General features: G+C 38.6%; 1 protein-coding gene across 1 annotated transcript in view; it reads right to left on the reverse strand.

The window, feature by feature from the left end:
• The window catches only part of ABCC4 (ATP binding cassette subfamily C member 4 (PEL blood group)), a 142,452-nt gene that overhangs the window by 31,018 nt on the left and 95,450 nt on the right, over positions 1 to 15,984 (reverse strand). The window contains exons 22-26 of the mRNA XM_066313444.1: positions 15,233 to 15,352; positions 11,784 to 11,894; positions 10,210 to 10,310; positions 7,846 to 8,037; positions 3,562 to 3,717 (exon numbers count right to left, since the gene is read on the reverse strand). Coding sequence (XP_066169541.1) covers positions 3,562 to 3,717; positions 7,846 to 8,037; positions 10,210 to 10,310; positions 11,784 to 11,894; positions 15,233 to 15,352 — 680 coding nt within the window. The remainder of the gene's footprint in view (positions 1 to 3,561; positions 3,718 to 7,845; positions 8,038 to 10,209; positions 10,311 to 11,783; positions 11,895 to 15,232; positions 15,353 to 15,984) is intronic.

Genomic DNA, 15,984 nt, shown 5'->3' on the forward strand with positions numbered 1-15,984 from the left:
GCTATCCTTGTGGTATTGTTAATGAAAACCAACAACTAGCACTGTCAATGAGCTCACACTCCTAAATTACTTTTGGGCAGTTTTGAAAACCTGTTTTTGAAGTACATAAACCAGAGAGGAATCAAAGAGCTCACAATGCCTTTCTGGTTTTCCTTCCGTGTTTGGCTGTGGGTTTGTTTTTTTCATTTTGTACCATGAAAGCCCTTCCATTTTACCATCAGGGCGAAGCAGGAACAGCTTTCACCATTTAAAACCTAAACACATGGAAGTTTGTCTATACTGCCACAGCACCAAAGCAAACTTACTTAGAACTGGATCACTGCTCTCACTCAAAATACAAAGCTCTCACTCAAAATACACTAGGGAGTCGAGTCAGTACCTTCTCCCATTCAGGTACCAATGTGGGTTTACCAGTGGTTGAAGTAAGTTTTGTTCTGCTTCAGTTCCCAGTCAGAGCAGTAACAGATATTTAATCAAACTGGCACAAATCAAATCACACTGAAAAATGTAGTATATAAGAAGTGCGAAGAGGACTTTTGGTTCAGAACTCCTTAAGCAACAGATCAGTACTCAGTAATGTGAGTTGCCAGACTTGAGAGTCATGCACTGACACGACTTAAGGGCTAAACTCATCTTAATACCACACATAAAGACAAAAACAAGTCAAAAGCCGGCTAACAGTGCTAATCATAAATGGAGACCATTCATCATGTTGCCAGACTTCTTTAAATTGGGGAAATTTTAGGCTAGCATTGTGGTTTTTCTCCCTTAGGAAATAAAATCTAAGTTACACTGGGTAACTTCAGCTTACTCTGAGCTCAACTTGTCATGGCTTTCTCCCCATCTAACCTTAGTGATGCCCAGCTCCAAAGGGCTGCAGCAAACCAGAAGAGAACTCAGACCTTAACCCTTTTGTTGTCTTTTAATTTCTAAACCATCTGAGTGCTATAAAAGAATTTAGACAGAACATGCCATAAGCAATATAAAAGAAGATATACACTTCTTGATGTAACATGCCAATTATTTGAAAGTATCTGCTGCAATAGCAATATCATTAAAAACCTGCTGAATGAGCAAAAGGGTTTAACACAAAACATTTCCAGGCCAAAAAACAATTTTTTCCAAAAACACCTAGAAACTAATTTGTTTAACAATACATATTTAGTACAGCATTTGGCATACTTTGAAGGTATTGTTACATTTATTTTCCTTTTCAATCCATTTTTATAGGTTGGCAGAAAAAGAGGCTGAACCTATAAAGTGTTCATAACGAATACTAAAGTCCTAACAACAGACATGTACTGCAACAGAAGATAAGGATACTCTTTAATTACTATTTCTGACACAGATTATTTTTTAAAACAGTCTGGTTTATGAGTGGAAAGCAATAAGACTAACCTGTAAATAATTGTTGTAAAAATGCTTGCAGTCAGAGAGGCAGACAACATTTGCATAGAAAAGATTTACAAACACAACCTTTACGCAGCTCCATCCAAGGAAGCAATTAGAAGCCTAAGCACATTTTTATTTCTCCTGGTAGGTATTTAAACTCACACACAAGGAAACTTCAGTCTTGCCTCATCACTCTCTAGGAATGGTTCTGTTTAGCATGTTTTATGTTGCAATTCTAATAAGCATCTCTCTCTGGTTTTTCAGCTACCCACATAATTATGAAGATATTTGCTGTAAAATAACAACCTGCTGTTACATTGCTATTCCTATTATTGACACTACTATTAGACAATGCCTATCATACAGTTTACCATGGCAGAAGCCTGATTCCAAACCCTCCTTCCTCCTATTCTTGTACCACCATTCGATAGTTTTGCATGTTTTTAGCAGAAACAGCCTTCCCTTACATTAAAAAAAAATAGCTACCTGCTAGCCTTTGGACAGTAAAAACTTTTGAGACTATGATGCAAACCTTACATAAACTTGAGAAAAATCATAGCGTTCCACCAGATTAAAATAATTTTAAAACTATGTCAATAGACCTGTGCATGAAAAGACCTCAAATATATAAGTAAATGCAGTGAACTTGAGAATATTTGTATCATTCAGCATGTAGAAACTGCATTTGACCTGCAGTTTTCCCGTCTCAGTATTCCATTTTCTTAAACTGGTCTGAATTCTTCAAAATTAAAAAATCTTCCACAATAGCTATGGGCAAGGCTTTCAAAAAGCTGTAGACCTTAAATGAACTGATGATCATCTACTTTCACAAGAAAGGAATGCTACACACAAACAAAAAAATTTAATTCAAATCCATATAAAGTTCTCGTTACATATAAAAGATGACTAGTTCCAGTGAGTACTGCAATAACAAAGCCTACAGCATGCAGAAACAAAAGACACCCTGCATTAGGCAACAATCCAATTGCTGGGGAAGTACCTATTTTTTTTCTTTCAATAGCATACCTGTTTCTTTTTGACTCCTATTCTTCGAGGAAAAAAAAGCCTCATTACCATTTGTGTTAGATTCTCAACTTAAAGTAATACACTCTGACTGCCACCCTGCCAAAAGACTAGTACACATTCAGACATAACTCTAAATACAGATTCTGTTATAAAATAGAGAGATCTGAGAAACAATGCTAAACATGGCAAAAAAAATTCCTCTGGTTCACAGCCTACTCTTCACTCTACCTGCTAGAACAGTGCAGATGAACTACTTTCCAAAATACATCTTTACATTTACAGCGTAAGAGGTTTTCACTCTTCCTCCCTCTTCATTGGAGAGCAAAGGCCCACAGAAGAGATCAGAGCTCTCATGAAACCGTAACATGCACAGACTCTGCCTTCTAAGTTTTAAGGTTATAGATAACTCTTCTCTGATACAATATCTCATGAAAGTAAGACCCTAAGAGAGACCTGTAACCTACTGGATTTCTTTGAACAGCCTTTCTTCTACTCCAGCTTGAGAGATGAGGCTATTCCCAACACTGCCTTATTGGATTTTTGCCTGCACTGCAGCCTTTCTTGCATTCAGCTTCTAAAATACACCAAGTTTTATTTATTATGGGTCATAATGGTCTACTTTTTAGTCTGTTCCCCTGGCCTTCCCCTGGTACAACCTTCTCCAAATAATGCAAAAGCTGATAGCTCACTTCTAGGTGGCACATTGGCTCTTTCTAAATCCAGCACCGGTCAGTTTGTTCCGAGATGACTTGAGAGGTGAAAGTGGTCCTTCAAAGCCCCTTACTAAGGAAGCCTCAGGCAATGCATCAGGCAAATTGCTGCCAAAGGATCAAGCGACTTCAGAGGACTGCTGTATATACTTATCAGATTTTCTCTGCTTTTCTCCAGACTATGGAAGGACAGCATGCAGCTAACACACAGATATTCCAAAGGAACACACAGCGTAGGAAACTAGGGAAAAAAATGTTCCCCAGCACTGATTCTGTTTATCTTAAAATACTCAAGACCTTACTCAAGTAAGAGTAACACCCTGCTACAGTTCCTGTGTCTACTGCATACAGGGGGAACATATCCCAGCAAAGCACTTTAAACACAATGGTATTACACTCAAAACATCCATGCCAAACCAAGTCACTGTCTTACTTGAGGTATAATTGAAATTTTCTTCCGCAAGTCATGCAGTCCCAGCTCTGATGTCAAGTACTTATCAATCCAAATCTTTCCTTCAGGTTCCGCCAAGCGAAAGAGGGCTGCTATCAGAGAGCTTTTCCCAGCTCCTGTTCTTCCCACTATTCCAACCTATGGAGCAAGCAAAGCCAGTACAATTAAACTGAGCTTTTCTGGATAGATTAATATGTCGAGCAACACTTTTACAGCATCACAGGATTTACAGTAGAACATGCACCAAATAAAACTTCTTTGTAATTAACATTCTTCCAAGAGGAAAAATCCTCTCCCCTTAAATCAGTTTGGATTCAGGTGACATTTGTATACTCGACAATTTCTTGGATCATATTCAAAGGTGAATGATTTTCCCTTAATGTGTGGTGTCTTATTGTGTAAACAAGATAAAGTGGCTCAATGCATACAGTAATGTGATTCAAGGCTCCTTATATTTATACTAAACCTGTTTTGGTGAGTGATGTTAGGCAAATCAGTTTAGGCATGCATCTACTACTCAACCCCAAAAAGGACTCCCATAAAGCACTGTGGGAACAATGTATTCCAAATTTAAATAACTGAGACTGATTTTGGTTAGTTATGGTTAAGGTGAAGTACTTTAAAGTAGCACAATTATAAACTATCCATACTTCAGACATCTTCAACAAGTATTGAAACTACAAGGACATGACATGAAGCTGAAATTCCTTTTCAAACAGAAGAAACAGCAAATAATAAAATCACAGAGATCCAGGGTTCTCTTTATTCCCAAAGAAGAACTGGAAGAGATATGCAGTGTGAAAAAAATATAGCTTTCAGAAAAAAGAGATGATGAAAAATATGGGATTGATAACTTCAATGACAAGGGGCTAAGACCTACAAATATTTCTTCTCTTTTATTTTTTTAATGTTGTATTCGAGTAAAGGATTCTTAGAGAAAAACAGCCTACAGTAATCAACTGTATCAGAGAAGAAAATGGGTGTAACCCTCTACGCAGATCTGATCTGGCAGAATTTGTTATTTCCTGCATTCTGTTCTAATTCCTACATTAAACAAAAAATCAGAACACTGGAAAAAGTTCAGAGAGTGCAACACAAAATTAATATAGGTCAGAGATACTGATTTGATGGGGAAGGATTTATGAGGATTAAACATGTATAATATGGCTTGGCGAAGTGATTGGGGTGCAGAAAGGAGGAAAAAAGATGAAAGCCTTCGTGAGCATACGTACAGACACCAGAGGACAATTACCCACTGCCTGAGACTCACATGTATGCAGCAATGACTGCTGAAATGAAATTCAGGACAGGAAACTGCATCAAAGTGCAAGGAGAAACTTTCAGTCAGAGACATTAAGTACAGACAATACAGCACTGCCCACATTTGATAAAAAATACACAACACATAAAAAAGTACACTTCAAGGAGCAGCTTATACTGCATAATCTAAAAGGTATTTTCTACTTCTACATTCTGATTCGAAAGTTTCATCCAACCATTCATTACTGTACTATTATACATAAACTACTTAACATTTCTACAGTGCTTATTATTAAACAGACTAATTTAAGCAAATCTGTTGCAATAAATGATAAAATATCTAGTACTCCAAATTATATCAGTGAAACAATGGAAAAACAGTTCTGAATAGATAAACTACAGTTCAGAAAGAAAATGCTGAATAGAGAAAACAGACAACCAGAGTTGTGAAAATGAAAGTTCAATTGTTCCTCTGCAAATGTCAATATAAAGTATTGTATCAAGGATATAAAGAAAAAATATAAAAAAATACATTGATACTTAAAATAAAAATGCAGCTGCTCTGCATATTGTCAAAATCCCACTTTCAGTCTGGCATCAAATGAAAGGACTATACTCTTCAACATTTAGAAGAATCTATTTGCATCTTTGGTCCAATTGACTATAGGCTGCTGAAAATTGACTGGAATTTGAAACAGCCCTCAGTGTACACATTATCCATTTTTTTTAATGCATTTTATTCTTCAGAGGCCCACAATGACAGCCAGTGCAAATAGAGCAGCAGTCTGCAAATGCAAGTGCCACCTATGAGGAATCGCAGGGCCAGGACTGTGCTGCCTGACAGAAGCCACGTGCACACACAGGGGTACACCTGCTACACTGGGCTCATCATTACTCAAGTGTCACTTGTACTTTACAGCAGAGCTGCACAAAAACCGTGAGATTTACAGCATGTCAGCTACTCCACTGAAACTGCCCATGTTGTCCCTCAGGCAGCCTCCCTTTTGTGGCAAGTTGTGGGAGCACAGCTGTCATGCCATAAATATACATGTGCACCTTCCTAACTTCTTCATGCAGCCTGCAGATCCAGGAGCTGTCAGGAAAAGGTGCATTTCACAATATGTTAGTCAATAAACAGTCATGAGCTCCCTGAAACAAAGACAGTGGTGTGTAAAACCAGTGCTGCACATGCTAACCTTCCCCTGCTGCAGCTATAGTAGCAGAGGAGGTTAATCACTCCCAGCTACTGGCACAGCAGTTTGCATCTCCCTGGTCTGTCTCTGTCAGACCAGGCTATTTTAGCAAAGATGCTTCAAACACAGGGTACTTCCTAGCCTGCTTTGACTGGGGAAATACTGAATGCCAAGACAAACAGATCAAAAGAGACCTTAACCCATGAGTGATTTGCTAGCCATCACCTCCTTCATTCTTACTGCACCCATGGCTTCCCAAAGTGGGCCCTGGGGTGGCTACAACAAAAACTACAAGCACAGCAGAAGCTTAAACTCATTCCTGCTGCCAGTGGCACTGCAGCCACCAGAAATCTCTATAGGCCAGGGGCCTGAACAGGTGCTAAGAGCTCTCAATGACAGCAGTATGGGCAGAATCTCCAACAGAACTGGAAACCTGGTTCTGAAGAAAATGCTTCTCCATAATTAAACCAAACATAAGGTGGAGAGGTGCTTGGGAGATTTAGTTCACACAGTGGCAGCCTACTGCAGTATTGTGCAAAACATCATCGAAAGCAAACACAAAGTTCTTGGCAATCGTTTCAAGCTGGGCAAATTCAGGATGACGAAATCACAACTTAAGTGCTCAGCAAAAATAAATACCCCCAGTCATCCCTCCCTCTCCTGCCCTCATCAAGCACTGAGTCATGCATTACTTAGCATCTCTTTCTTTCGTTTTTAATTTTATTCCTGTCTCTCACTGAGAAATACAGAACTTCTTGCCCATATTGGAGTGACATGTAACAGCTAAGGAGTCAGCCCACAGGGTTCTTCTTCTCAAGAGACCATGTTTAAGGCATGCACAGCTAATTCCACAAAATCACCTCAATGTAGCAAAGTGCAGTTGAATTTTTGTAACATGCATGTTATTAACAGGTCCACTAGAGGAAATGAACGGGTTTGGAATTGAATAGCAAGGCATGTTAAAAAGGAGGCAAAGGCAAGGATTTGGAGTTGAACCAGCCTTCTAGGGAAGACCTCCTAATCAAAAAAGTACACCTGCATTTGAAATGTAGCAAAGCACAAATTAACACTTCAGGGCTCTAATTTAACTTTGTCTATGGGGGAGACCTTCCCTGCAGCACAATTTCAACAGGAATAGTGTCAAAATTGGGGAGGAGTCCTCAAATTTGCAGAGGAGGAAGAGTTCTATTTTTATGTTTCTTTTGGCTATCAATCTAATTAATGAAAGGAGTTAATTGGATTGGTAGCCAAAAGGAACTGAAATAAAATCCCAAATTCTGAAGTTCTGAAACTGATTTGTATTTCTTTCTTCTATCTTCCATTTTGGGCTCAGCGCAAGGGCATGTACATTCCTTATCTTCTATTGGTTTTGCTCCCCTTGTCTGTTATAGACATACTTGATTCCAATTATGTTCTCTCTGTTGAATCCCAAATTTCCTAATTGCTCCTCCATTTGCTTAGGATTTGAACAAACATTTTGGGCTTGGCTGGTATTGTCAATGTCCACTACCCTCTGAAGAATAGGAAATTTTTAAGGAAATTATCAGGTATGTTCAATTCTTTGTTTTGACAGACTGAAATACCATGTTCCCAGACAGGTTTTTCCCAGTTGTATAATTATTACAGGAAACAGATTTAGATAATATCTAAAAATAGATAAAGCTTATTTTTTTAAAAGAAAAGTTACTATTTTCCTAACATCCAAGTACTTGATAATGCATTTCTAGCATTATATCCATATCCACACAGCTTCTTCTCAACTCATGATCTTTGCTTAACTTCTGTGAATATCCAAAGACAGCCATATACATACCTTTTCTTTTGGTTTAATTACAACAGACAAATGTCTTAAAACCAGTGGTCCATCTAGACTGTAAGTGAAGTTAACATTCTCAAATGTTATCATTCCTTGATTAGGCCAGTCTGGTGGTGGATGTTTGTTGGTCTCCCAAGGAGCCTCTTTTTCAAGTTCTGTGTACTCCATCACTCTTTCTACTGATATCATCTAAGGAGAGGAAAGAGGATATACATACATGAACTTGGCATACATGGCATACACTGCAAATACTCCATACATATAGATATGTGTGTGTATTTTTAGCACAGAGATTCAATGCAAATTACTCCATGGTTTTTCTTTGAAACACAGGTAAGAGTATTTGGTGCCATTTCTTTAAACAACTAAAAAAGTGGAAAGAATGCATCTCATGTCCTACTACAGACCCAGATCTCTCATGATACATAAAGCCTTTCTCATACACGAATACATGTATCTCATGATACAGTAAGCATTTCTCATCAGTACAATTAATTACAAACCTAAACACGTGCCTAAGTTTTAAGAAAATTAAGCTAAGACAGTTGTCTGTCAGTCCTGACTAAGATGACACAAACCTGTTGTGTTTTGGAAATACAAAGCTAGAACTGAAGCTGCCAAATGAACTACAGGCAGACACATGAATGAGTTTGACTCCTCACCCTGCACAGGACAATCCCCCCAAGATCATACCATGTGTCTGAGACCATTGTCTAAATGCTTCTTAAGTCTGGCAGACTTCATGCCAGGTCCACTTTCCCTAGGGAGCCTGTTCCAGTGCTCAGCCACCCTTTAGGCAAAGAATCTTTCTCTAGTATCCAACCTAAACCTCCCCTGACACAACTTCAGGCCATCCCCTCAGTCCTGTCACTGGTGACCACAGAGAAGAGATCAGTGCCTGTCCCTCCTCTCACCCTCACAAGGAAGTTGTCTCACAATAAGGTCTCCCTTCAATCTCCTCTTATCCAGGCTGAACAGCCCAAGTGACCTCAGCCACTCCTCATAAGGCTTTCCCTCCAGATCCTTCACCATCCTCATGACCCTCTTTGGATGCTCTCCAACAGCTTCATTTTGCATTGTGCTGCCCAAAACTGCACACAGGACTGAAAACAAGGGCACATCACCATTGAGTAGAATGTGACAATCACTTCCCTTGACCAGCTAGCAACACAGTGGAGATGAAATGGTCTTGCCTCCCCCAGGTGTAGTCACCTTTTAATAACAAGAGATTTTTGGTGCATGTCCACCTATCAAAGAAGTTGATGCCAATCATAGTTCCATAAAATGATCAGCATTTCACATCAAAGCCAGGTTAGTGAAAGGCCTTTCTCTTTCAAGGTATTTCTGAATCACAGCCTTCAAGAAAGCAACTCACTACATGTGACACTTCCACAGACACTTCCAAAAGTCCCCAATGCTATGAAAAAACCTGAATGCTTTCTTCCCATTTCTCAGCAAATCCATCACCACAGTTTACTGGTGTGTGAAAAATGCACTGAAAAAGCATCATGGTAGCAAAAAAATAATTCCAACTTTGTTGTTGTTATTACCATTATTATTATTATTAATTAAGCATGGCTTTGTAACTTCTACAAAAAGACTGCACATATTTCCTAGACTATGTACAGCAAACTGTAATTACAAGTAACTTCAGTTGTCAACATAACAAAAAAAATCCCAGGTTTATGTTTAGCATGTTTTTTTTTACAATCTATTTTTCTTACGTATTATCTTAAGAAAGTAGACAGGCAAATTATAACATGCTAGTAAATATTGTGAATTGGTCAAAGGCATCTTATATTACTTATTTTAGAAAAAACACAACCATCTCAGCTGAATATAAGCAAATACTTCCTCATCTGTGTTAACTTAGAATGAATTAAAAAGTTATAAGCCTTTGAAATGGAATAACAGGACTCTAAAAACGCCATGAGGGATATAAATAAAATTTTAAAACGCAATAATAAATAACAATAAATTATAAATACCAAATATAAAAGCATAATTTAAAATCTTCCTTATAGAAAGGGAATAATTTATTGCAACTTTAGCAAGTTGCAATGCAATTGTCTACACTGCAACAAGACAGTCTCCTTTCTGCTGTAAAGGGAGATTGTAAAACCTCCCTTACTATGAATGGAGAACAATCCCTGGACACAGTTCATCTCAACAGACATTCGAATTCAGGCAGACAAATTACAGCCTAGAAGAAGCTACTTTTCCTTATGACTACAGAGCGGTGCTTCAGTTGCTTGCTAAGGTACTAATATCCTAAGTTAATTAAGAAGAATCTCGTCCTTAAGGCTTGGTGTCACAAATATGAAAGGAACCAAGAGGGGAAAAGGAAGAAATAAACATTACCAGGTTTTCAACTTCAGCACTTTGTCTAACACCCCACTGGAATGTTCCCATGAGGGTGATTGCATAGGAGAGTGCCAAACCAACTTGCCCCGCATTCAGAGCTGCAGAAGAAAGGAAAATGAGACTCGAATAGGTACATTGTAATTACACAAAATCTCAGTAAAGTTCTCTTTCATGAGGTTACTTACATGATGGAAGCATCACAGCCAGAATTTTATCTGGTTATGAGCTACTTGCTATCTGTGCAAGGAGTAGCTCCGGGTAGAAGAGCTACTTGCTACATTTTTGGAGTACATTTTGGAAACATTTTGACAAGCTAATCCAAATTATCCTTGGCCTGGCATTTATCTAAAAACTGAGGTTTGGTCTCAAGACCATACTTACGTAGATTGTTAGGGTCACTCCTGTCTGGCTGAGCATTAGTTAACTCTTCACTTTTTTTCTATGGAAATTAGATAAGGCCCTAAACCTAAGAAAAATTTTGCATAAAATTACTTCAAAATTAGTTATGAACATTTACATCAACTTTGTGCTCTTATAAGCAATTAGACAAAGTAACAGGACAGAGTATTTCTTCCCCTGTTTGTAAAAGCATTTACTATGTTTGGTGGGTCTACTCTCAGAAAATAAACGTATTCTGTCTGCCTCAATATTAAGCGTGATTGTCTTCTGACTTATTTGAACTTTATCCTAACAGTCCTATTGACTTCAAGAAAACTACTCTTTATCCAGAGACAAGGAAAGACTCAAGACAGTTGTTTTGACTTGTCTTTTTGCATTCTACTAATATCAAACCTAGCTCAAAATTTGCAGTTGTGCAGCACAGAGTGTTCAAATTTTAAAATACACGTGCACATACAAAACTTTTCCAAAGAAAAAAGAAAAGAAACAAAACTAGCAAATTAGCACCAATTTTCATGTCCAAGATAATTACTTCTTCCTTCATGTTTTAGATTACTATCTCATTCTAGTACATCTAACCCAATTACATCCTGGATGATGCATTCACTAATGACAGCTCATGAGTGACAGTGAACATAAAATGTATTATTATGAGGCAATTTCCCTTCTGGAACTGGTCTATCCCACTGATCCAAGATATAAGAAGAGTATCCCTAGGAACTTTAGCTTGCCTTTTGACCTACTGTGCTATGTGCAGAAAGGAAAAACATTGTTAAGAGACAGTTCCGTGGGTGTTTCAGCATGAAAAGCAAAGCCCTGTAGGCCCAAAAGAGAAAGACAAAGGTAGGGAAAAAGAAGATTTATTTCTTGTTATTGCTCTGAAAGCCAGAATCTCCCAAGTGAAGACTACAGAAGTGCACGTTTGTTTGCACACTTGGGGATGATGACAAATGCATGCCTCAGCCCGGAAGATGCCTGAACTGCCTCCAGTGTTTGCAGGAAAGCAGATACAGCCCCAATGCCCCAGACTAAGGAAGAGATCATGATCTAGAAAGAAACGTTTAACTTAATTACAGCCTTTAAACAATTAGAAACGGCAACATATGAAAAAGGATTAGGCATTACTATACATGGTAATTACTGGGTGAACTTTTTCTAACATCTCTACTTACTCTTGGCGAGAAGCAGGGAACCAAAAGCAACCACTATAACAAAGATGGCACAGATGGCATCAAGACGCACAGCAAACCACCTTGAGGTTGTCAAGAAGAGAAACCAGGCCTCTAAAGTGTATTTTACAAAGACATAAAACCAGTGGATTATTAGAAAAACAAAGCTGTATAATAATCACTAAATTAATTCACGTTAATAATACTGGTTGTCAAAAAAACCCAACGCTGCCGTCTTCAAGTGTATGCCTGCATGGACTAATGATGATCAGGATATTGACCAGTTTTCCTGAAATTATGGAATTTAGTTTTCATACCGGTAGCAACCACAATAGGAAGAGAAAGAAAAAGTCAAGGCTCAAAGCATGGTCCACTTATTTAAAACAGAGGCCTCTTCTCAACTCCAATAGACTCAGGAGTCATACAAAAAGCAAAAGTACAACTGCATTTACTGTAGCTGGACTAGAGTCTACCGGCTTTTAGCTAGAACATATCACAACACAACTGTCAGAGCCAAGTTTTCAGAAGGCAGCTGCAGCTGGTTAATCTCCTGTAGGAGCTACTCAATACAGCCAGTGTGGCTATACAGGGCTTTTCAGACGATTAGATGCACATTTTTACTTTTGGGGAAGCTCACAGGTGGACATCTTCACATTGTACTCACACTCAAGTGTTGACAAATAGTTGCTAAGTTTCAGGTAGATATGCTACAGTACAAGATACAGCACAAAACCACACTGCAATAACAGAAGGCAAAGTGTTTGTATCCAGAGCCAGAACCAGAAGCAAAGTAGCCATAATAAAGCGTGGCATTATTTATCCCTTAGGCTGCACTCAGAGGAATTTTTCCAGTTGCTACCAAGTCACAGCAGAGGGTTACCATTCCAACCCCTTCTGCCTTGCTTGCCATTACTTCTTGCTAAAGGATACTGCAGTTTCAACTGTACAATGCTCCTCAGCCCAGTGCTGGGAAAAAATCAGACTAAAAAATTCTCCCTTTTGTAAGATAGAGAGGAGATATGTATGGTTTTAAGCCTGATCATCTTGGATAGCCAGATTATGGAGCTTTTGCTCCACAGATCCTAATTGTCCAGGGAGATGCTTTAAACTGCCATCTTGAGATGGGTCATTTTGCAACCTCCCTATGCAACAGGGGTCACTGTGCATAAAGAAAAGAATCTGACAGTCACAGGAACTAATAAAGACTCATTGTGGTCTACGACTCATGGGCTTGCTTATAGAGAGGGGCATTGGCAGGAAGGAAACTTGGTTTTGATCAAACGTCAGCATGCCTTTTACATGTTTTTTTTATCTAAAATTTATTTAATACCCCATTCATAGGCATCCCTCAAAGGGGTGCAAAGCAAGTGTCCTGAGTCCTAGGCTCAGGCCTAAATAGTAAGATACTACTCCAGCCAAAAGTGCTAAACAAAACCATTGCTGAGTGCAAGAGCCTTCTGCATTGCAGGAAAGAATTTAAAACTCTTTAGGAGACTTAAAACATCAGGACTCCAACTTTGTGAGCTGGTATGAAAGGTATTCTCTTACAACAGCTACTGCTTGCTCACATCACTATCAAAGAACTATTCAGGGTGAAAAAAACCTCAGGAAATCTCGAGTTCAGCCTCTTGCTCAAGCACAGTCAGGTCAGAGGTCAGACCACATTGCTCCATACTTTATGCAGTTCGAGTCTTGAAAATTGACACAGATGAAGCCTGCACCCCTGGGCAATCTTTGCCTCTGCTTGACTCTGCTCACAGTGAAATAGTTTTTCCTTCAATTCAGGTTAAACATCTCATTACAACTTATACCCATGTCATTGCTCCTACCACTGTGCATCACAGTGAGGAACCTGTATTTACAGCAACATCCTCTGTAAAGGCAGCTATTAAATCCTCTGTATTCTGTGACCTGACCAAGCCCAGTTACCCACTCGCCACAAGGAAATTTCTCCTGTTAATACCCTAACCATCTTAGTGGCCCCTACAGGGAGTACACTCCAGTTTGCTAGAATGTTTCCCAGATCTGAGGGTCCACAACCAGATGCAGTACTCCCAGTGTGGGCTAACAAGTGTGGAGGGAGATAATCACTTCCCTCCTTCCCCTGGCTATGCTGCTGTTAACACAGCCCAGATGGCACTGACCTCTTCTGCTGCACATATTCCCTGTGAGGACCAAAAACCACACACACTTTAGGCCAGCTGGTGTACCCCAAAGGCTTTGGTGGGAAAGACACCAAGATGAGAAATGTGACTATGACTACGGAAGTTTGGCCTCAAAAACAGGTTCACGATCTGCCCAGGAGAGGTATTATTGACTGTTTTGTTAGGGAGATGCACAAAACTGACTGAAAAATGAAAGTGGTTCTATGTTCCCTGGATCTGACCTTAAAACACAGAAAAATATTTCTCTTAGATGTCATGGTCCTCTTTGTATAGCGAAACTTCCACACGCAGTTTATTGCCCAAAGATGTCTTTTAATATAAAACCAAACCACAACTTCGTCTTCCCTTGCTATTAGGTACTGTAACGTTGATTTGGTCAGACAACTAGCAAATATAAAATATTAAGAAATGGGAAATTCAAAGCTAGAGGTGCCTCCCTGGAAGATACACTTTATCAGTCACAACTCATCGGGCACAGCATGGTCAGTGTGTACAATGCTACAACCTGTGGTAAATTGTACTTCAGAAAGGATCAACTGGTCTCATCCGAAACCTTATAAATCTACAAATTACAAAACAGCCATCGAATATACTTGTGTCTTACGACAGAGGAAATTCACAATCTTACCTAACAAACACAGAACTGAAAACTTGCATTCTGCTGTATCTTGAAGAACATTGTAATAATGAGCATTTAAATAACAGAAGTAAAAGAATCACAGTGCAAACCTGAATTATATTACTTATGCTTGCAGAATACTTCACACCTTCCAATTATGTTAATTCCATATTTTAGATTTAAGCCCTGGAAGCTGCTCAAAGTAAAAATAAGTTAGATTTATGAAACTTTTCCACGACTATTTATACTAATAATATCTGCCCATTCTTAGCACGCTACTTAGTATCAAATGCTTCATAATACTGCTTGTTTCTGCCACATCTCTCTCTGCCGTGCCCCCACCCCCCTTTCCTTTTCTTAAAGATGGAATCCAGGAAAATGCTTAAAATTATTCTTTAGGTATTCTTATCAGGCATACTTTCAAACGTTTATCATATACATTGTTAAAACATATGCATGGGTATTTTAAATTGTGTTACAGCCCAAAGTAAACTCTCTAAATCTAGACAGATAACGTTTTTGTTCTAATACAGGGATTTTACCCTAAAGAGACAAATGCACAGCTCCTACTGATTTTAATGCACATTATATACATGTCGCTGAGGGCGTAAGATATTTCCCTCCTACAGTGCAAAGTATTTGATTTTTCACATCAATTCATCACAAACCTGAGTGAAGGTCTTGGTGTGCATCAAATAATTTTTGAAATCTTTCCTCTGCTTTCAAAGCCCGAATAGTCCAAAGCCCCTGGAGGGATGACGACAAGTGGGAGAACACTGGACTTCGAGCTACAAAGGGAAATGAGAGTTAACTTAACAATAGCTGAAGGACAACATTTAATTCTTTTTGTACCACACTAATCTTTAATCCTACCACTTTATATTTAACCATACAAGCTACTCTACTGCATCTTTTTAGAATAAATATGCAATATCTTTAACTAATATCTTCTTACTCAATTAGAATCAGTCAGACAGCCAGGCAGATTAATTTATACAAACATGTCTTAAATTTCTAACAATAGCTGTCACTGAAGAAATTCTTTGAGCTTTATTAATGACATTAGGCACCCATGTTTGTTATTCGCAATGCTTAATATTCTTTATCATCGTCAAGCTAAATACAAGCACAGGAGTCAGAGAGGGTCAGAAGTACCTTTAGTATATGCATGCAAGGTCCCAAAGACCAGCAGCTTAGCATGTTCTTAACTAGCTTTATTTACAGATAGTTAACTGACATACCCTAGGTTTATCATTATGCAAAACAGGAGTTAAGCATGTAATTCACTAGTTGAGAACCAAGGCAATAAGAAAGTTATTTGCATAGCAAAAGGAAAAAAAAAAACACTTTGATGGATTGTCTGTAAAATACTAGCATTTCACATAATAGTAAGTAGGGTTCAAACTGACATTAAGTCCCA

The sequence above is a fragment of the Sylvia atricapilla genome, chromosome 2 (genome assembly GCF_009819655.1).
Source record: "Sylvia atricapilla isolate bSylAtr1 chromosome 2, bSylAtr1.pri, whole genome shotgun sequence".
Taxonomy (NCBI): Eukaryota; Metazoa; Chordata; class Aves; order Passeriformes; family Sylviidae; genus Sylvia; species Sylvia atricapilla.